This window comes from Camellia sinensis, chromosome 5 (genome assembly GCF_055761805.1).
Source record: "Camellia sinensis isolate YWXY chromosome 5, ASM5576180v1, whole genome shotgun sequence".
Taxonomy (NCBI): Eukaryota; Viridiplantae; Streptophyta; class Magnoliopsida; order Ericales; family Theaceae; genus Camellia; species Camellia sinensis.
Genome location: NC_138965.1, coordinates 178,058,772 through 178,080,825, shown reverse-complemented (window position 1 = coordinate 178,080,825; position 22,054 = coordinate 178,058,772). Strand labels below are relative to the sequence as shown.

The window sequence follows — 22,054 nt, the reverse complement described above, 5'->3', positions numbered from 1 at the left end:
TTTTTTTGTTTTCAGTGAATATTTTAAAAATTTTAAACATTTTTTTTTATTTTTCTAGATGCACCTTACTTAGATGTATCTAAAAAGTAAAAAATTTGTGAAAAAATATTTTAAAATTTTAATAAATACATAAAAATACAAAAAATGTATTGAATTCTCGTATTTTTTTTTGTATTTTTGAAATTTATTGAATTTTTAAAAGGTTTTTTTCACAATTTTTTACTTTTTAGGTATATTTATGTTAGGTATGACTAAAAAATTAAAAAAAAAATCAGTAAAAACAAAAAACAAGAAAAATAAGAAAGTAGAATTTTCTGAAAAGTGTTTTTGAAAAAACACAACCAAGCAAGCTGATTAATTTTAATCTAGGTGTTAATTGTCGGAGCAAATCAAAGCTTGAGTATGACATAAAATGTAGCACTACTAAGTGTTATAGCCCAGTGGTTGTGTGTATGTGTAAATAAAATAAATAACAAAATTAAATTAAATAATCTAGAGAATAATTAAATGAATTAAATTCCAGAATAATAGCTTACAGTAATTATAAGTCGAGGCTTGTGTTAAACACAATCTCCTTAAAGTAGATTTCGCCCTCACTCTTGTGTTTCGAGATTTAACGACGTCTACTGCCCAGGATGCAACAATTACTACTTGATTTGTAGCACTATAAAATCAAGTCTAGCAAACCAAATAATGCTGTAACTTTATTTATTAGAAACTAAATAATAGACAGATGCAAGAGCATAGGAGGACGAACAGAAGAAGAAAAGAAAAAATTCGATGAAATGAATTGATGGAATGTTAGGCTATTTATAGCCTAACATGCACCTATAAGGGTTGGATTTGGTGGCAGTTCAAACATGGTCGGAAAGGTGCAATCGGAACAACACCGGTTCGGAAAGGAGGCGACTAGAAAAATTTGAAAATTCAAATTTGAAATTTTGGAGCAAATTTTGAATTATTTCTATAAAGAAAAAAAATTTCCCACAAGAATTTCGAAAAATTCAAACGAATTTTGTTCAAAAAATTAAAGTTAAGACCCGACCTGGTCGGACGGCGACGCTCGTGTAGTGATTTTGGTCCAAGCCCACTTTGTCAATAACTCCATTCCTTACAAAACTTGGGGTGCCCCTTGGGGCTCATCGCAAGTGTGGCAAGCCAAAGTATATATATTCAAATAAATCTTTAAGCATTTTCTATGTGGGACAAGTACATTTTACAAACGTGTAAGAAACTCACTTAAAGCCATTTCCATGAACTTGAAAATGTGTGTTGAATTCTCATTCATTCGGAAATGGTTTTGAGCAACCAAATACACGATGTTTTTGTGTATATTATTTAAAAAAATTTTTTAGATTAATTTGATAATCGTATCATGTTTAATTTATTACATTTGTCTAATAATAAATAAACGACAAGTATATTTTGAATAAGAGATCATACACTTTTTTTTTTTTGACAAATTAAATATATTACAATTATCAGATCAATTAATTTTTTTATTTGTTATATGTGGATAATAAACATAAAGATTCTAACAAAATGAAAATCGTCAAAAACAAAATAAACTCCACAAACCTAAACGGAAGGGAAGCCCTGCCCAAAATATTTACATGTATACAAAATTATATACTGAATATTGTGGTAATTATATTCTAGAGGTGGTAATTGTATTAAAACAATAGGTGTTAAGACTGTCGCATCATTTTAAATAAAAATATTATATAAATTTTATTTGTATAGTACTACCTAATTGTATTGTAATAGTTCACATCCTATATCACAAATCTATAATTTTGTATGGTTTCTAACTGTACACAGACCAATCATCTAGCAGTGGAAAGAGCTTTTGAGATGATTATCAACTATGGTAAAGCTAAATGTAATTCAAGTCTATCACCATACAATATGATCTCTATCTTAAGTTCATCATTTCATGATCTTCCAATTTTACAACTTGGTTAAAGATGGGAATTATAGTCATTTACTAGAGCATGGGAGACTTCCCTGGTTAAAAAGCATTGGTTGTGTTATTAAAATTGCTAAAAAAAAAAAAAAACCTTCACAATTAAGACTATATGTTGGGATGTTTTGAAAAGATGGTTAAAAACTATTTTTTGACTTTTTTGTGAGAAAGGGAAGTGAATTAAAAATTGAGAAGTGACTTTTAACCCACTTCTCAAAATAGGCCGTTATCACAAACAAGGCACTCGCACAACTGAGATTCATGTGATCAAAGCATCAAACCACACTGGTGGGCTCACGAATGAACATTCTACACGTCACATGCCACAACCTAATTGTCCAACCTTGTGCTAATACGCCCTTGCCCTTAACCAAGGGTATATTAACAGATCAATAATGCATAATCAAATCATCAATGTGCATCGCTAATAGCCACCGGTCATGCACACCCCATGACACCAAGGGTCACTCATGAGGCCATGTCATGACACCAAGGATCCTCTAGAGTGAAATTTTCCTAAAGTTTCCTAGAGTGTTATATTGTGTGGTTGAGATTTACTAGCAAGTCACATCAGAAAAATTGATGTGACTTACCAGTAAATCTCAACCACACAATGTAGCACTCTAGGAAACTTTAGGAAAAAATCACTCTAGAGGATCCTTTCTCGTGTCATGAGGGATAGAAAGTGCACAACAAGGACAAGGGTCAAACTTGCAACCTGCTGCATAGAATAACCTTTCTACCAGAGTTAGGAGGCTTATTATCATCTAACGAGAATCCAATAAGTGATCACTCAAATGTAACCAAATAACATCACATGCACAACCCCTCAAAGCACCAACCTCTTCCTTTATTGGTTTTCAACCAGATTTCAGACCAACCAACTTAGTATTGGAAAATGGCTTTGTACGAACTTATTTTTTGCTAATTTTGAGTATTAATTAAGGTAGGACCCAAGTGTTATTTTTGACATTTCTAATTAGGTTCATATTTAATGTCACGTAGTCAATAACATCATGTATTTAGTTGCTCAAAACCATTTCCGAATGAATGAGAATTCAACACACATTTTCGAGTTCATGGAAATGGCTTTAAGTGAGTTTCTTACACGTTTGTAAAATGTACTTGTCCCACATAGAAAATGCTTAAAGATTTATTTGAATATATATACTTTGGCTTGCTACACTTGCGATGAGCCCCAAGGGGCACCCCAAGTTTTGTAAGGAATGGAGTTATGGACAAAGTGGGCTTGGCCCAAAATCACTACACGAGCATTGCCGTCCGACCAGGTCGGGTCTTAACTTTAATTTTTTGAACAAAATTTGTTTGAATTTTTCAAAATTCTTGCGGGAAATTTTTGTTCTTTATAGAAATAATTCAAAATTTGCTCCAAAATTTCAAATTTGAATTTTCAAATTTTTCTAGTCGCCTCCTTTCCGAACCGGTGTTGTTCCGATTGCACCTTTCCGGCCATGTCTGAACTGCCACCAAATCCAACCCGTATAGGTACATGTTAGGCTATAAATAGCCTAACATTCCATCAATTCATTTCATCGAATTTTTTCTTTTCTTCTTCTGTTCCTCCTCCTATGCTCTTGCATCTGTCTATTATTTCGTTTCTAATAAATAGAGTTACAGCATTATTTGGTTCGCCAGACTTGATTTTATAGTGCTACAAATCAAGTAGTAATTGTTGCATCCTGGGCAGCAGACGTTGTTAAATCTCGAAATACAAGAGTGAGGGCGAAATCTACTTTAAGGAGATTGTGTTTAACACAAGCCTCGACTTATAATTACTGTAAACTATTAATCTAGAAATTAATTCATTTAATTATTCTCTAGATTATTTAATTTTATTTTGTTATTTATTTTATTTACACATACACACAACCACTGGACTATAACACTTAGTAGTGCTACATTTTATGTCATGCTCAAGCTTTGATATGCTCCGACAATTAACACCTAGATTAAAATTAATCAGCTTGCTTGGTTGTGTTTTTTCAATAACACTTTTCAGAAAATTCTACTTTCTTATTTTTCGTGTTTTTTTGTTTTTACTGAATTTTTTTTTATTTTTTAGACATACCTAACATAAATATACCTAAAAAGTAAAAAAATTGTGAAAAAAACCTTTTAAAAATTCACTAAATTTCAAAAATACAAAAAAAAAATACGAGAATTCAGTACATTTTTTGTATTTTTATGTATTTATTAAATTTTTAAAATATTTTTTCACAAATCTTTTACTTTTTAGATACATCTAACTAAGGTGCATCTAAAAAAATAAAAAAAAAATGTTTAAAATTTTAAAAATATTCACTAAAAACAAAAAAATACGAAAACCAAAAAACTAAATTTTCAAAAAACTTAATTCAAAAAACTCAAACCAAACACAGTGAATAATTTTATGATGCTTATCAATTTTATATGGTTTACAATACAAAATTAACAAAAAAATTTGACAGAGCGAAAAATTTAACAAAAAAAATTCTCTGTTAACTAAACCAAAAATTAAAAAAATTTAATTGAGTAATGGCCCTCATTGCAAGTGAACAAGCAACTGGCTAAGGACTTGGGCACCCACATAGCAATCAAATATGGACATAGAAACATGTAGAGTTGCATAAATGATGAGAACAAGAGGTAAAAGAAAACTCTTTTTTTTAAACCATTTGAAGCATATTATTGAGAACCATACTATCCAACATATCTAATGTAGTACACTAAAAACAGTAAAATTTTACCTAATTCAACTAAAAAGCAGTACTGAAGTAGCTCTTCATAACATTGTTACACAGAATCTGCAACACAGTGCTATTAGCAGGCCCTACGCACCGCGGCGTTTTAAACTGGCTGACAGCAGCTCCAAGCCCTACATAGTGCTCTAGAATCTTCTGGAAGGTTCCCCTCTTAAGAACTCGGAGTTCCAACGCTCTAATGGCTTTAACTTTACGTGAGCCCACATAGCCCGCATCTACAAATGACCGGTCCAAGCAATTGCAATATTCCCTCAGAAGGTCGTCACTTGCTTCCCCACTCACTTCCTAGAAGATGACATAGTGACCAGGATCTGTTGATAAGTCCATGTGGCTCGTGAAGTCAACTACTTCGAGTTTTTCGTTGGAAAACAACTTTCCTGCTGCTTCAACAGATAGTTGTACATCTTTCTCGGTGTTCTTGTTGATGTTGATGGTGAGGAGAAGATTGCTCCTGCAGATAAATTGGAGTTCTGGAGTAGAGTTGTGGAAGCCCACTACCTTAACCACATCTCCGAGCCTATACCGATACAAACCTGCGAGTTTACCATATAAACATAAGTTTTGGTTGAAATTGTGTGTTTTACAAGTCACAATAACATAATAGAACCCAAAACAAATTGGTGTTGGGTGTATGCACATCCAAGTCCTGGTGAAATTTGAAATTAAAATGCTAAGTAAATCTGATTAAAAGCGCCACTTTGATTTTAAAAACTAAAGAAAAAGAGAAATCCTCTCACAAAATGAATTTTTTAATATGGCAAAACTAAGCAGTGCTTATTGGTGTGAGCATGTGGGCAAGCTTTCATATAAATTTCCTTTTTCTTTTGGTTTTACACACTCCCAGCCGCACAATGTGGCGGAATTTCAAGATAGGATCCTATGGCTAAGAATGTATCAAGACAGAGTGATAGATTTGGGTACAGAGGATCATTGGCTGTCAAACTCCCAACACATTTCACACATAACATTTAATTACATTTATTGCAAAAAAATAGAGAAAGAAAAGAAAGTTCAATGGGAAAGCATACACAATTCAAACCTAGAACATTTAATTATATTTATTTCAAAAAAAGGAAAGAAGTTCAATAGGAAAGCATCTAGTACAACTAGAAATTGAAATAATCAAATGTTCTTATCGTCATCTAGAGGAAAAAAAGAAAAGAAAAATTGAATGTAGATGGAGGAGGAAAAAGTTAGAAAAATCATAATTTGAAATAAAAAAAAACTTGAGCAGTAACATAGAGGCAATTTTGGCATAAGAAAATGTGACATAGAGGTTCACATCAAGTGAATTGTGCTCCTTATATAATATAAGCGATAGAATAGATATACAAAGTTCATAAATAGAATTCATGTGCATACAGATTTATGCAAGTAATTGAAGAAAATTAAAAATGAAACAGGGTCACATCGGTGAAACCACAGATATTTGCAGAGAGAATTCAGTTTCCTATCCTCACGAATACAAAACTATTCCACAAGGCATCTTTTAATTTGTTAGTAGTTTAGCATTTAAATTAATGTACCACCAAAGCATAGTGGTGACATACACATGATACCAAAAACAAATGAATAAACTATCCCTAGTACGCATGGATAATCCAAGAAAATTTGACTGCCATACATAGGGGACATAGAAGAGAGCACCTACTGGTATTAAACCCTTTACTAATTGGAGGAATCTAATATTAAGATGTCAACAATGAGATGCATAACATATAATTTGACTGTCTTTTGGTCGTTTATCCGTTGGAATATGAATGAGATTATTCCATTTCACCATCTCAAAATGAGCATTCGCTCTACTTCTCACCATGTGAGTGTTGGATACAGTTACAACAGCTCTATCCTTGTGCAGTTCTGACTTCTCCTCTTATTGTCTTGTATTTTTCAATCTTTTGGTTTATCCCGTGGAATATGAACGAGATTATTCCATTTTACTAGCTCACATGACCAAACTGGTCGGTTGAGACACAAATATCTATAATTTGTTCTGAATGCTATAACTTACGAAAGGGAGATTTGCGCCAGACTAGTACGACCGACCTACGGTAACACCGGTTGGGGTGGATCTCGCGAAAGCCGACTTGTTTTCTCAATTGGTGTGGTTCTCCGGCCTGATCTACACGGCCGGGGTAGTTTGACCGACCAGGCGTGGTCCAGGGCCTCGTCGAGCCGTGCCATGGCTGAACATTCGGCTGGGCACACAGTGGTATGACGCAACCGAGTTAAGGACAGCCCGGACTAGACTGAGGACAGGGCAAGGGCCGGCATGCCTCCGACTGGTTAGCCAAGATGGCCCGACTTCATATAACCTAGAATAAAAGTAGAGCGGGGAAAGGCCAGCATGCCTCGCGGCCGGTCAGCCAGGATGGACCGGTCCCACGTAGCTCGGCCATGAGCATCATACTTTTGCTTCTTTCCAAGGGATAGGTCGGCGAGACACAGCTCGATTGTGTTACTTGTGTTGGCGATTCTCCACGAGGGGTAGGTCGGTCGTGGTACTCCGGTGAAGTGTGCCACCTGGGCCAATGGCGTGAGGGAGAGGAAATCTGCTCCAGGCACGTGTCAATACCATTTGGCAGTTCTACATGTACTGGTTGGAGGATTTGGCCTTTACACGCGTAAGGTGGTGAGAGGCAAGCACTGCCACCTGTCCAGGGAAGGACAGTAGAGATAGTGCGCGCACAATCCTGAGGCTGCATGGCCAGCCTAGAAAAAGGAATGGAAGATGAACATTAGAGGTATGCAACTTTGAACGACTCTCTCTCTCTCTAACAGTATTTTTCTTCCTCAAGTGATCTGACTTGATCGTCGAAGGGTCTATCCGGCAACCCACCGCCGGGCAGCTCACCCTTTCTTTGTTGCCAGGTTAGACGCCGTCATGTGAAGCTTGAGTCCAAGGAGTACGGAAAGCAAAGGATATTTCACCCCCGTACAATTGGCGCCGTCTATGGGAAGTCTTTGATACTCAAACCTTGTTCTTCAAGCTCCTTCGACCATTTCCATGGCCAACAACGACGAAACTCCACTGTCTGTCGTCGATGGTGTCATACCATAGTCTGTCTGATGAAGAGAAGGCCCCCCGAGTGTTCCAGCCATGGCGGGCCTAGAGACTTCTTTGAGAGGTGCGGGAGACAAACGCGGAAGGAGTACTAATCGCTCAAAGAGTCTAGAGGGTCGTCGACGGCGGGAGGAGTCCCGTGCACAGCGCCTGGAACACAAACTCAAAGACCAGGACGCCCTCATTCGCAAGATGGCGGCTAAGATAGAGGTGTTGAAGCGCCAGATCAAGGGGAAGGGTGTTGCTGGAGAGGGCAACCTCAGTGAGCGCACCCCATCTCCTCGTTCTAGCAGTCGCCGCCATGAAAGGATGTACTGTCTTTCTATCACCAGAAACTATGGGGTTGGGGATTCCGACCCAAGGGAAGGCAGGTCCCCCACTCGCGACAGCACCTACTGTCCCTCGCGCCCATCTTTAACATCGCAATACTCTTTCTCCACCCATTCCAAAGACCTGAGGGATGTGTTGGAGGAGAGAGCGCGCCGTTGAGAGACCCAGAGATTGTCGGCGTTGCAGAGGCTGAGCACCCAAGTCCATTGTAGTGAGGAGGTGGCGATGCCAGTGCCCAGGATGGTGGCTCCTGCACTGGTGGACAAAGAACTGGCGAGACTCACGGCTACGCCCCTGTCTCCAGAAATCGAGAGTACACCACTCCCTGCCGGATTCCACCAGCCTAAGTTCACTTTGTACGACTGCAAGACGAATCCGTACATGCACATAAGTCATTACCGGCAAGTAATGGCTGGACACCGGCACAATGACGCCTTGATGTGCCTCATATTCCCAACAAGCTTGGGAGAACTAGGCCTGAAGTGGCTTGAGAGGCTTCCGGAGGGGAGTATCGAGGGGTGGCAGCAATTAGCGGAAGCCTTCGTCACCAGATTCAAAACCAACACTCACACACCAAAGGAGGTCGACCATCTCCTGGGCGTCAAGATGGAGTCTGGAGGTTCATTGAAGGCATACAATGCGAAGTACTGGGAAACTTACAATGAGATCCTCGACTGCTCTACCAATCTTGCTATCACTCAGTACAAGCGGGGTCTCCCAGTCGGACATAGGTTGCGAGATTCACTTACTATGCACCAGCCCACAGCAATAGAGTCATTGATGCAGCGGATTAATGAACACATCCGTGTGGAGGATGATGCCGCTTCCGCGACTGAGAAGGCTAATTCAGTCACGGCGGACAGAAGAGTGGCGGGAAAAGTTCACTCGGTCGGGTAGGAGGAGAATCGCCTAAATGATCGGTCAAAAGATCAACGTCGTGGCTTAAACCGCGATGATAGAAACAAAGGTTGCAGAAATGACCGAGCTAACGCCCCCCGTGATGAAGAGGTGGACGCCAAGAGAAAATTGAGGGCACGAACAGGTATCACCACGGTCTTTAAAATCCCTATTTACCGCATACTGAGTGAAATCAGAGGTGAGCCTTTCGTCCGCTGGCCGGCCAAGCTGGGGAATGCACAAAGAGGCTTCAACTCGAGGTATCGCTGCACCTTCCATGAAGAACGGGGGCACCAAACGGAGGACTGCTTGCCGCTCAAGCAACACTTGGAGGAGTTGGTGGCGGTGGGACATCTTGACCAATACATAGATGGGGGTATGAAAGTCGCGCCACTGGGACTAACCGAGCCAAACGGCCTTGCCGCCCTAAATGCAGCGCCCCAAGGCATAATCAATGTCATCCATGGCATCATTGAACCGGCAAGGGTCTGCGAGCTAAGAGGGATGATTAAAAAGGCCCAGCACATGAGGGAAGTGCTCTCAGTCCAGCCCGCCGTAAAAAAAGGGAAGACCGAAGAGAAGGACATCCTTACCTTTTTAAGCAAAGACTTGAAGAGGATTCAGATGCCCCACAATGATGCCTTAGTGGTAACTCTTCGCGTTAAAGACTTCGACATCAAGAGGATCTTGATCGAGCAGGGGAGTTCAGTCGAAATCATGTACTACGACGCATTCAAGCAGATGAAGTTGGAGGACAGAGACTTAGCCCCTGCAACATCTCCCTTGGTTGGTTTCAACTCTCAGCCAGAATGCCCGGTAGGGAAGATCATATTGCTGGTCAAAACGGGTTCAGTGATAAAGCAAGTAGAATTCTGGGTGCTCAAGGTCCCATCCACCTACAACTTAATTTTGGGCAGAGGCTGGTTACACGCCATGTAAGCAGTAGCATCTACCTACCATCAAGTTCTGCGCTTCCCGGCACCAACCGGGAAAATAGAGGAGGTTTGGGGAGACCAAGTAATGGCGAAACAGTGCTTTGTTGCGGTGAACGGCAGCCGAGCCGCCAAAGGGTTTGTTCAAATGATAGAGGGCTGGGAGGGGAAGGATGTCCTGGAAGACGTAGGAATAAAGGCCGAGGAAAAATTGGTCGAAGATTTGGTGGAGGTGCGAGTTGATGAGAACGATCCAACCAAGTTCTTTCTTATGGGCTCATCCCTGTCCAACGCCGAGCGACATGAGTATGTTGACTTTCTGATCTCCAATATGAAAGCCTTTGCGTGGACGCCTTACGATATGCCTAGCGTCGACTCTGGCTTCATTTTTCATCAGTTGAATGTCTTCCCTAATGCACGGTTGGTCATCCAGAGGACCCGCCGCTCGGCCTTGCACCATGCTGAGGTAGTGGCGAAAGAAGTCAAGAACTTGTTGGAAGTAGGGGCAATAGAGGAAGTGCAGTACCCTCGATGGATATCCAACACGGTGGTGGTTCCGAAAAAGAACGGCAAATGTCGGGTGTGCGTTGACTATAAGACGGTTAACCACGCATGCCCAAAGGATAGCTTCCCCCTCCCACGAATCGACCAGCTGGTGGACTTGACCGTTGGCCATCAGAGGTTTAGCTTCCTGGATGCATATCGTGGCTACCACTAGATAGCCATGTATAAACCAGACCGAGAGATCACATCGTTCACTATTCCTAAAGGCTTGTATTGTTACAAAGTCATGCCGTTCGGACTGAAAAACGCCGGGGCAACTTTTCAAAGGATGGTGACTAAGATGTTCACTCCCCATCTGGGTCGTACCATGGAGGCCTACATCGACGATACGATGGTAAAGAGTAAGGAGAAGTCCCGACACCTCACCGATCTAGCGGAGATGTTTGCTATACTTAAACACCACAAGCTCTGTTTGAATGCCTCCAAATGCACCTTCGGGGTTAGCACCGGAAAGTTTCTGGGTTTTCTGGTCACAAACCGAGGGATTGAAGCCGACCCATCCCAAATCAAGGCCATACATGAGCTGGAGCGCCCAAACTCCACGAAGGACGTGCAACATCTTTCCGAGATGGCAGCCGCGCTGAACAGATTTATAAGCCGGTCTTTAGATCGTTGCAGGCCCTTCTTCAAAACTTTGAAGGCCAAGTTCTTCTGGGATGACGAATGTGATCGTGCACTAGCGGATCTAAAAGTGTACCTTTTCTCAGCACCTATCCTAGTCACGCCAAAACCGGGTGAAGAATTATATCTGTACTTCGCAGTCTCTTAACATGCGGTGAGCGCCGTCCTAGTCTGCGCTGAAGGTATCCAGCACTTGCCCATTTTCTACGTAAGCAAGACCTTGCTCCCTGCTTGAGTCAAGATATTTGTCGCTAGAAAAGTTAGCCCTGGCATTGATGATGGCTTCGAGAAAGCTGGCGCACTATTTTTATGCCCACACAATAGTGGTGCTCAACGAGTTTCCACTTAAGGTGCTCTTTGAAAAGGCAGACTTTACTGGGAGAATTTTGAAATGGGCCGTGGAATTAGGGCAGTATGACATTAAGTTCCGACCGCGCACCGCAATCAAGGCTCAAGCCCTTGCAGACTTTGTGGCGGAGTTTGTCACTGGAATGCATCCGGTTTGCTCGGTTGATTCGGCTAGTGCGGATTTGGCACAGCCCGTGGTTCAGGTGATGGAGGCCAGTGTTGGCTCGCAAGTGGAAGAAAGGCAAATGGCGACCGAACTGGAGAACCGGAAAGCTCATTGAGAGACGAACCCGGCCAAGACAAGGAAAGGAACCGGAATGAACCAACCAGAGCCATGTAGTTGAGAAGCCCGCAACACCCATCGGATTGCTAGAAGTTGTTCATTGGCGAGATGTGGAAGCTTTTCGTCGATGGGGCCTCCAACAGGTATGGCGCCGGGCTGGGCATCGTGTTGGCTTCCCCAGACGGGCTGGTCATCGAGCAAGCAATTACGCTCGGCTTCCCAGCGTCCAACAATGAGGCGGAGTATGAAACCCTCCTTGCCGGACTGAGAAGTGCATTGAGGATGAAAGCTTTGGTTCTCATGGTGTTCAACGACTCCAAATTGGTGATCAATCAGGTTTCTGGGGAGTATGAAGCCAGGGATAAAAGATAGGCCAAGTACCAGGCGCTGGTGCACGCAGAGATCAAGAAGTTCGCCGCAATAAGAGTGGAACAAATCAACTGTGAAGAAAATAACACGGCTGATGAACTGGCTGGCCTTGTATCTATGCAAACAGCTTTCCCTAATCCTTTGATGATAGAATTCTTACCTCGGCTAAGCATTGAGGAGCCAGAAGTGTCCGAGGTACTCTGCACCGACTTGGGACCTTCCTAGATGGACCCCATCATCGCCTTCCTAAAAGATAGAATTCTACCAAAAGAAAAGAAGGCTACCAACAAGATCCGGGCCAAGTCAACGCGGTTTTGGCTCTCGCCGTCCGGAGCCTTATACAAGAAGTCTTTTATCGGGCCGTATCTAAAATGTGTCCATCCTGCCAAAGTGGAAGCTTTCCTCTATGAGATTCATGAGGGCATCTGCGGAAGCCATACTGGGGCAGATCCTTGGCTTACCGAGCAATTTCCCAAGGTTACTGGTGGCCATGCATGCAGGCGGACGCGCAGAAATACGTTCGCCGATGTGAAAAGTGTCAGAAATTCACTCACCAAATCCACCAGCCAGTCAGAGAATTGCTCCTCCTTACTAGTCCTTGGTCGTTCGTGCTTTAGGGATTGGATATTGTAGGACCACTGCTAATAGGTCCGGGCAATCACAAATTCTTCATCGCAGCCACCGACTACTTCACCAAGTGGGTTGAGGCCGAGCCATTGGCAACCATAAAGGAGAAAGATGTGAAGAAGTTTGTTTGGCAAAACGTCATCACTCGCTTCGGCATACCAAAGGCCCTCATCTCGAATAATGGCACTCAATTCGATAGGAAACTTTTTCGCGAATTTTGTGAGGAGTTAAAGATCGAGTTTTATAACTCAACGCTGGCCTACCCTCAGTCAAATGGTCAAGCGGAAGCTTCAAACAAAACCATCCTGGACGGACTGAAGAAGCGACTTGAGAAAGCCAAAGGAAAGTGGGCTGAAGAACTCCCTAATGTACTTTGGGCATACCGCACTACGCCAAGGCACTCGACCAGAGAGACACCATTCGCCTTGACCTATGGCATGGAGGCCGTCATCCCACTGGAAATTGGTATGCCGACCATCCGGTCTAAGAGTTTTCAGCCAGACTTGAACAATGAAGCGGTGGCATTGGAGCTTGACCTAGCCGAGGAAAAAAGGGAACGGGCTCTCATCCACATAGCAGCTTATCAGCAAGAGCTCGCAAAGAAATACAACAAGGCTGTCCATCCAAGGCTATTCAAGATAGGGGACTGGGTCCTGAGGAAGCTGATGGGCAACACGGTGGTCCCAGGCAAAGGAAAACTTGGTGCAAATTGGGAAGGGCCATATAAGGTAACTGGCCTGGCAGGCAAAGGGGCATACCATCTGGAAGATTTAGATAGTAAAGCTATCCCCCGACCGTGGAATGCAGCCAACCTTAAGATCTTTTACTTTTGAAATGTAATCGTTTTTGTTACGTAGCCCTTTTAACTTTTTGGCATTTGATGTAAGGATAGGGATAGCCCTGCTTTTTGTAATGAAAAATAGCCCTACTTATTGTTTTATATTACATCTTTCTGTACAATGACATCGCAAGGATATTGGGCCACTACAGATGCCAGGGGAAAGGAGAACAACCTGCACTGGGCAGAACTGATTTTTTCTCGCCGACATAGAAAAAGACCGTACCAACAGTTAGTGTATTGTCCAACGAAAACAATTGACATATTGTCCAATTTGCATATGGGCCGAACTGGTTTTTGCTCGCCCAATTGAGATGTTGGCGTTATGACCAACTTAAATGGAATATTGGTGTTTTGCCCAATCTTTAGGCCGAGCTGATTTTGCTCTGCCAAAACGAAATGTTGGCGACGTGTCCAACTTCCTTTACAGCCGAGCTGGTTTTTGCTCGCCCAATTGAGATGTTGGCGTCATGACCAACTTAAATGGAATATTGGTGTTTTGCCCAATCTTAATCAGCTCGGCCAAAACGAAATGTTGGCGACGTGTCCAACTTCCTTTACGACCGAGCTGATTTTTGCTCCCCCAATTGAGATGTTGGCGTCATGACCATCTTAAATGAAATATTGGTGTTTTGTCCAATCTTTACGCCAAGTTGATTTTGCTTTGCTAAAATGAAATGATGGCAATTTGTCCAACTTCTTTTACGGCCGAGCTGATTTTTGCCCACCTGAAAAGAAGACTTGGCGTGTTATCAAACAAAGAAGGGCCGAGGTGATTTTTGATCGGCCTAAATGACATGATGGGTGTTTGTAAAACCTCTAAAGGCTGAGATGATTTAGCTCGGTGACTTGAAGTGTTAATGCTTTGAACACCGAGCTTCGAAATATTAGTGTTTTATCGCACCTACAAGGTCCGAGCTGATTTTAGCTCGGCCAAATGAAATGCAACGATTATCCAAAAATTGAAGAAATACTGATTTCAGCCTGGCATATGGCGCGGCGTAGCCGACCTACCAGTTATGATTCATGACCATTTGAATGAAGAAATTTTGCACGCTGCAGCCGAGCAGAAATTGATCATCAACGAACAAAAAGTTCAAATTTTCATTGATAAGGGAAATTGCATTACAAGGTGGGGCGAAGCCCGGTTACATTCAAAACAAAAAAAAAAAAAAAAAACAAAGCAGACAAGAAGAGGGGGAAAACATCAATCTAGTTCGATGTCAACGATTTGCTCGGCGGTATCAACTGTCTGCTCAGTCAAGCCCTCCTCGGCCTTATCGTCAGCGCCTTCCACCGCAATAACCTCCCGCTTGGCCACTTCATCTTCGGCCCGGTCAGAAGCCTCAGGAGAAGTTTGATCGACAGGTTGTACGGCAGCAGTCTCTTCCTCGGCTGATTTCTTAGCCTCTTCCTCGGCGGCGTTCTTCTCCTCTTCGATGAGCCTCTTTTGTGCGACACTAGCGTAGGCTTGTATGTAAGGCGGTATGAAGGCAGCGGGCGGATTTTGGAACATCTTCGCGTCCTGACCAAGGCCAACTTTCTCCACGGCAGCTTTCCAACCGCACTGGAAAAAGATGTCCTTGGTCGCCTGAACCTGTCGTTCGTAAGTTTTTTCACCCTGCACATACCCCCGATCTTCGGCATCGTCGACCGCCTTGTCCTTCTCTTCTTTGTGAGCATCGCAAAGCTTGCGTAGCTCGACGAGGTAGCGAGCCTTCACCAGCTTGACAGCCCGCCGCTTGTCTTCGTCAGCCCGCGCCAATTGTTTGCTCAATTTGTCGCGCTCGGCCTCTACCGCCTCCTGCGCGACCTTCAACTTTGCTAGCTCGGCCGTCTTCGCCTTATTGTCTGAGATCGCATCTCGCAGACTTTGCTGCACGGCGATCATGTGCTCGTGGGCCAAGTGGTTCTTCTGCGCGACCTGCAAGCATTTGGAGGTGGTCAGAAATCGAAAGCCGAGCAAAAACTTGAAGCACAAAGGGGTCTCTCAACTTACCAACACTATTGATTTCGCTGCCGAGCAAAGAACCTTCAGGTCGGATAGCTCGTCATGCTTCTTCATGTCGGCAGGCTGGAGCAACCCCTTGGTCATGTTAAAACCGAGCGAGTAGTCCTTGTCCGCGTAAACAGAATTTGCAGCAGAGACAGTACGACCTTTGTACTTGAATTTGGGCGACCAGACCGGGGGGGGGCACTTGGGCTTTTGGATGGCCCGCTGATTGGTTGCTCGGTCTAGTCCCCCAGGTCGGTCGAAGCTTGCTCGATGGAGTCCTCGTCCACCAGGTGTTATCCGGCCAAATCTTTCCTCTGTCTCTTCTTTAACCGGCCAACTGCTTGTTCGCTGGCAAGAGCCAGCACAACACCCTCTTTTCGTGCAACCGGAGTGGAGGAAGTCCTTCCAGATGCCTCTGGTGGCTGGAGTCACTCAGTTCACCAGTGATCATTGATTTGATTGCCCGGGTTTTTGCCATTTCTTGCTCGGCAATGAGAGGGACAAGTTTGATCGGCGAAAGATTTGGATCTGGCTCTAGAAAGGGCACACGAAGGAAGTCAATGACCCGGCTTTTGCGCGGTGCTATGTAGTGATAAGTCGGTTCGAAGCCGAGCAGTTTAGGAGACTCCCATTCCTCGGTTGGATGACGCACCAAAACTCTGATGGCCTCTTGGTTAGCCCGGGAGTAGTCTTCGGCCAGAAGTTTGTAATCTGCAAAAAGAAGACGAGTGTTAGATCGGCAAGAGAAAAACCAATGCAGAAAGAAGACAATGCGGTTGGCCGAGCTACTCACCAGCACTCCCAAAGTCTTTCCTAATGTACCAGCCCGGTATGGGTGCCTCGGTGTCCTCATATCGACCGGACACCCACAGGAAATCATCATCATTTGTTTCCTTATCCGGGTTACCCTCAATGAGTTTTGCTCGGCCCTTCTTTAACTTCATGTACCAGCAAAACCCACATTTATTCTTGCTGAGACTGTATTGATGAAATATCTCGACAAGATCGAGATTGAGACGGAGCCTCCTATTTAGCTCGTCCACGCCGTTTAATATCTTGTATATGTTGTTTGGGACTTGGGTCGGACAAAGCCTTGTCTGCCTCAAAAATTCGCAGATCAAGGGTTGGATCGAGAAGCGAAGTCCTCCTTCGACTATGGATACGATCGTGAAGGGGCACCTATCTAGGTCGCCCCATAGGATATCTCCCTTCTTGGCCAGCTCTAAATGGACATCATCTGGAATGCTATACTCCCTATGGAACTCAGCCAGTGCACCAGGAGAGCTCACCATGAACCGGTACTTCCCCATCTATCCCGATTTTATTTATTAGGTAATTTAGCCTATATCTCGGTGGAAAATTTTATGTGTTTGCTTGGACTTTGAGCTCCACCAGAAGTAATGCTGGACGGGCCTGGTCGGTCCTAGTTTGTTCTGCATTATTAAGAAATAAGTCCAAGGGTTGGCGCGGCATAAATTGCACGGCTTCTACGTGGAGTCCCTAGCTCGGTCAAAGGTTCCTGGGCCATTTGACTGGCCAACCCCTATCTCGGCTCGACTATTTGGCCGATTTGGCCTTCCTAGTTCGGTTCTGACTCCCTTTATCCAGCACGGTCACGGCCTCAACGAGAAGCCACAAACTAATTTTTGCTTGGCTGAAGTTTTATTTATGGATCTAAGTTACCTATTTAGCTCGGTCCTACCCAGATTCAAGTTGTTCATCCTAAATTCAAAGTTTGTACATTTTACTCGAAGAAACAAGGGGCATGGGAGCCCCATCTGCTTTTCCGATTCTAGTTCCAGTTCTTCCTAGGGTGTGCAACTATTGCCCTAAACAAAGTGCATGAAGAACACGAAGAACACAGGCTTGAAAATGTGATGAACACGAAAAACAAGGGTGAAGGAGCCTACCGACGACGGATGCCAAGAGGGGATCAGTCGATCACGAGCTCGATTCCAGCTTCTAAGGGAGCAAAAACGGATGTAGAGGAGGCAAAGGGGCAATAACGGCAGCAATGGCAGAAGTTGGGAGGTCTTGAGAGCTAGAGTTTTGGGGCTCGTGGTTGGAGATGAACAGTGGGGGGTGTTTGACCCCTCGTTTGTGTATAAAAGTAGTGGGAAAGGCAATGGGCAGCAGTCGTTTGAATTTCGCGCGAGCTGTAGGGCTGAATGTCACCAATGGCGTGAGGCCACGTGGCACTGCGAGGGCGACTTTGTCAGTACGGCTGTACGACCCTTGACAAGACTACTGAAGCAATGACCGACCAAATGGGATAGCTCAGTAACGGCTTTGAAGCCAATCACGCTTGGCTTGGTACTGGCTCAACTCAGGGACCGTTAGCTCGGTCATGGTGGTAACCCCAATCACGATTAGCTCGGATGGGATTAAGGGGCAATTGAGAGGGAGATTTGCTCCAGACTAGTATGACCGACCTATGATAACGCCGGTTGGGGTGAATTTCACGAGAGCAGACCTGTTTTCTCAATTGGTGCGGTTCTCCGACCTGATCTGCACGGCCGGGCTAGTTTGACTAACCAGGCGTGGTCCAGGGCCTCGTCAGGCCGTGCCATGGCTGAACATTCGGCTGGGCACGCAGTGGTATGACGCAACTGAGCTGAGGACAGCCCGAACTAGACTAAGGACGGGGCGAGGGCCGGCATGCCTCCGACCGGTTAGCCGAGATGGCCCGACTTCATATAACCTAGAATAAAGGTAGAGCGGAGAAAGGCCAGCATGCCTCGCAACCGGTCAGCCATGATGGACCGGTCCCACGCAGCTCGACCATGAGCATCATACTTTTGCTTTTTTCCAAGGGATTGGTCGGCGAGACACAGCTCGGTTGTGTTGCTTGTGTTGGCGATTCTCCACGAGGGGTAGGTCGGTCGTGGTACTCCGATGAAGTGTGCCACCTAGGCCAATAGCGTAAGGGAGAGGAAATCTGCTCCAGGCACGCGTCAATACTGTTTGGCAATTCTACATGTATTGGTTGGAGAATTTGGCCTTCACACGCGTAAGGTGGTGAGAGGCAAGCACTGCCACCTGTCCAAGGAAGGACAGCGGTGGTAGTGCGCGCACAATCCAGAGGCTGCATGGCGAGCCTAGAAAAAAGAATGAAAGATAAACGTTAGAGGTATGCAACTTTGAGTGACTCTCTCTCTCTAACAGTATTCTTCTTCCTCAAGTGATCTGACTTGATCGTCGGAGGGTCTATCCGGCGACCCACCGCCGGGCAGCTCACCGTTTCTTTGTTGCCAAGTTAGACGCCGTCACGTGAAGCTTGAGTCCAAGGAGTACGGAAAGCAAAGGATATTTGGCCCCCGTACAACTTATATGTTATGCATCTCATGGTTGACATCTTAATATTAGATTCCTCCAATTATTAAAGGGTTTAATGCCAGTAGGTGCTCTCTTCTATGTCCCCTATGTATGACAGTCAAATTTTCTTGGATTATCCATGTGTACTAGGGATAGTTTATTCATTTGTTTTTGGTTCCATGTGTATGTCACCACTACGCTTTGGTGGTACATTAATTTAAATGCTAAACTACTAACAAATTAAAAGATGCCTTGTGGAATAGTTTTGTATTCATGAGGATTGGAAACTGAATTCTCCCTGCAAATATCTATGGTTTCACCGATGTGACCCTGTTTCATTTTTAATTTTCTTCAATTACTTGCATAAATCCGTATACACATGAATTCTACATATGAACTTTGTGTATCTATTCTATCGCTTATATTATATAAGGAGCACAATTCACTTGATGTGAACCTCTATGTCACATTTTCTTATGCCAAAATTGCCTCTATGTTACTGCTCAAGTTTTTTTTATTTCAAATTATGATTTTTCTAACTTTTTCCTCCTCCATCTACATTCAATTTTTCTTTTCTTTTTTTCCTCTAGATGACGATAAGAACATTTGATTATTTCAATTTCTAGTTGTAATAGATGCTTTCCTATTGAACTTCTTTCCTTTTTTTGAAATAAATATAATTAAATGTTCCAGGTTTGAATTGTGTATGCTTTCCCATTGAACTTTCTATTCTTTCTCTATTTTTTTGCAATAAATGTAATTAAATGTTCTATGTGTGAAATGTGTTGGGAGTTTGACAGCCAATGATCCTCTGTACCCAAATCTATCACTCTGTCTTGATACATTCTTAGCCATAGGATCCTATCTTGAAATTCTGCCACATTGTGCGGCTGGGAGTGTATAAAAACAAAAGAAAAAGGAAATTTATATGAAAGCTTGCCCACATGCTCTCACTAATAAACACTGCTTAGTTTTGCCGTATTAAAAAATTCATTTTGTGAGAGGATTTCTCTTTTTCTTTAGTTTTTAAAATCAAAGTGGCGGCTTTTAATTAGATTTACTTAGCATTTTAATTTCAAATTTCACCAGGACTTGGATGTGCATACACCCAACACCAATTTCTTTTGGCTCCTATTATGCTATTATGACTTGTAAAACACACAATTTCAACCAAAACTTATGTTTATATGGTAAACTCGCAGGTTTGTATCGATATAGGCTCGGAGATGTGGTTAAGGTAGTGGGCTTCCACAACTCTACTCCAGAACTCCAATTTATTTGCAGGAGCAATCTTCTCCTCACCATCAACATCGACAAGAACACCGAGAAAGATGTACAACTATCTGTTGAAGCAGCAGGAAAGTTGTTTTCCAACGAAAAACTCGAAGTAGCTGACTTCACGAGCCACATGGACTTATCAACAGATCCTGGTCACTATGTCATCTTCTGGGAAGTGAGCGGGGAAGCAAGTGACGACCTTCTGAGGGAATGTTGCAATTGCTTGGACCGGTCATTTGTAGACGCGGGCTATGTGGGCTCACGTAAAGTTAAAGCCATTGGAGCGTTGGAACTCCTAGTTCTTAAGAGGGGAACCTTCCAGAAAATTCTAGAGCACTATGTAGGGCTTGGAGCTGCTGTCAGCCAGTTTAAAACGCCACGACGCGTGGGGCCTGCTAATAGAACCGTGTTGCAGATTTTGTGTAACAATGTTGTGATGAGCTACTTCAGTACTGCTTTTTAGTTGAATTAGGTAAAATTTTACTGTTTTTAGTGTACTACATTAGATATGTTGGATAGTATGGTTCTCAATAATATGCTTCAAATGGTTTAAAAAAAGAGTTTTCTTTTACCTCTTGTTCTCATCATTTATGCAACTCTACATGTTTCTGTGTCCATCTTTGATTGCTATGTGGGTACCCACGTCCTTAGCCGGCTGCTTGTTCACTTGCAATGAGGCCATTACTCAATTAAATTTTTTTAATTTTTGGTTTAGTTAGCCAGAGAATTTTTTTGTTAAATTTTTTCTTTCTGTCAAATTTTTTTGTTAATTTTGTATTGTAAACCATATAAAATTGATAAGTGTCATAAAATTATTCACTGTGTTTGGTTTGAGTTTTTTGAATTAAGTTTTTTGAAAATTCAGTTTTTTGTTTTCGTATTTTTTTATTTTGAGTGAATATTTTTAAAATTTTAAACATTTTTTTTATTTTTTTAGATGCACTTTACTTAGATGTATCTAAAAAGTAAAAAATTGTGAAAAAATATTTTAAAAATTTAATAAATACATAAAAATACAAAAAAGTACTGAATTCTTGTATTTTTTTTTTTTGTATTTTTGAGATTTAGTGAATTTTTAAAAGGTGTTTTTCACAAATTTTTTACTTTTTAGGTATACTTATGTTAGGTATGCCTAAAAAATAAAAAATAAAAATCAGTAAAAACAAAAAAAAAAATGAAAAATAAGAAAGTAGAATTTTCTGAAAAGTGTTTTTGAAAAAACACAACCAAGCAAGTTGATTAATTTTAATCTAGTTGTTAATTATCGGAGCAAATCAAAGCTTGAGTATGACATAAAATGTAGCTCTGCTAAGTGTTATAGCCCAGTGGTTGTGTATGTGTAAATAAAATAAATAACAAAATTAAATTAAATAATCTAGAGAATAATTAAATGAATTAAATTCCAGATTAATAGCTTACAGTAATTATAAGTCGAGGCTTGTGTTAAACACAATCTCCTTAAAGTAGATTTCGCCCTCGCTCTTGTGTTTCGAGATTTAACGACGTCTACTGCCCAGGATGCAACAATTACTACTTGATTTGTAGCACTATAAAATCAAGTTTGGCGAACCAAATAATGCTATAACTCTATTTATTAGAAACTAAATAATAGACAGATGCAAGAGCATAGGAGGATGAACAGAAGAAGAAAAGAAAAAATTCGATGAAATGAATTGATGGAATGTTAGGCTATTTATAGCCTAACATGCACCTATACGGGTTGGATTTGGTGGCAGTTCAGACATGGCTGGAAAGGTGCAACCGGAACAACACCGGTTCGGAAAGGAGGCGACTAGAAAAATTTGAAAATTTAAATTTGAAATTTTGGAGCAAATTTTGAATTATTTCTACAAAGAAAAAAAAT

At 42.3% G+C, this 22,054-nt stretch overlaps 1 protein-coding gene and 2 pseudogenes across 2 annotated transcripts in view; 1 reads left to right on the top strand and 2 right to left on the bottom strand.

The window, feature by feature from the left end:
- Positions 1-4,613: 4,613 nt before the first annotated feature.
- The window catches only part of LOC114259893 (jasmonoyl--L-amino acid synthetase JAR4 pseudogene), a 177,925-nt pseudogene continuing 160,484 nt past the window's right edge, over positions 4,614-22,054 (bottom strand). Inside the window, exon 3 of the transcript XR_014331200.1 lies at positions 4,614-5,261. The product of XR_014331200.1 is annotated as a jasmonoyl--L-amino acid synthetase JAR4 pseudogene (transcript). The remainder of the gene's footprint in view (positions 5,262-22,054) is intronic.
- On the bottom strand, positions 5,269-20,148 carry LOC114286888 (uncharacterized). The gene is made up of 2 exons (XM_028230118.2): positions 15,601-20,148; positions 5,269-15,525 (listed from the first exon to the last, which is right to left on the bottom strand). The coding sequence occupies exons 1-2, from the start codon at positions 15,694-15,696 to the stop codon at positions 14,809-14,811; spliced, it is 813 nt and encodes a 270-aa protein (XP_028085919.2). The 5' UTR covers positions 15,697-20,148; the 3' UTR covers positions 5,269-14,808.
- Positions 20,009-20,805, top strand: LOC145791006 (jasmonoyl--L-amino acid synthetase JAR4 pseudogene; annotated as a pseudogene).

Excerpts from the sequence above, each read along its gene's own strand:
- LOC114286888 (XM_028230118.2), bottom strand. The coding sequence starts at position 15,696 with ATGACCAAGGGGTTGCTCCAGCCTGCCGACATGAAGAAGCATGACGAG. Across the intron at positions 15,526-15,600 it reads CAGCGAAATCAATAGTGTTG|GTCGCGCAGAAGAACCACTT; the intron begins GTAAGTTGAGAG and ends AAATGCTTGCAG.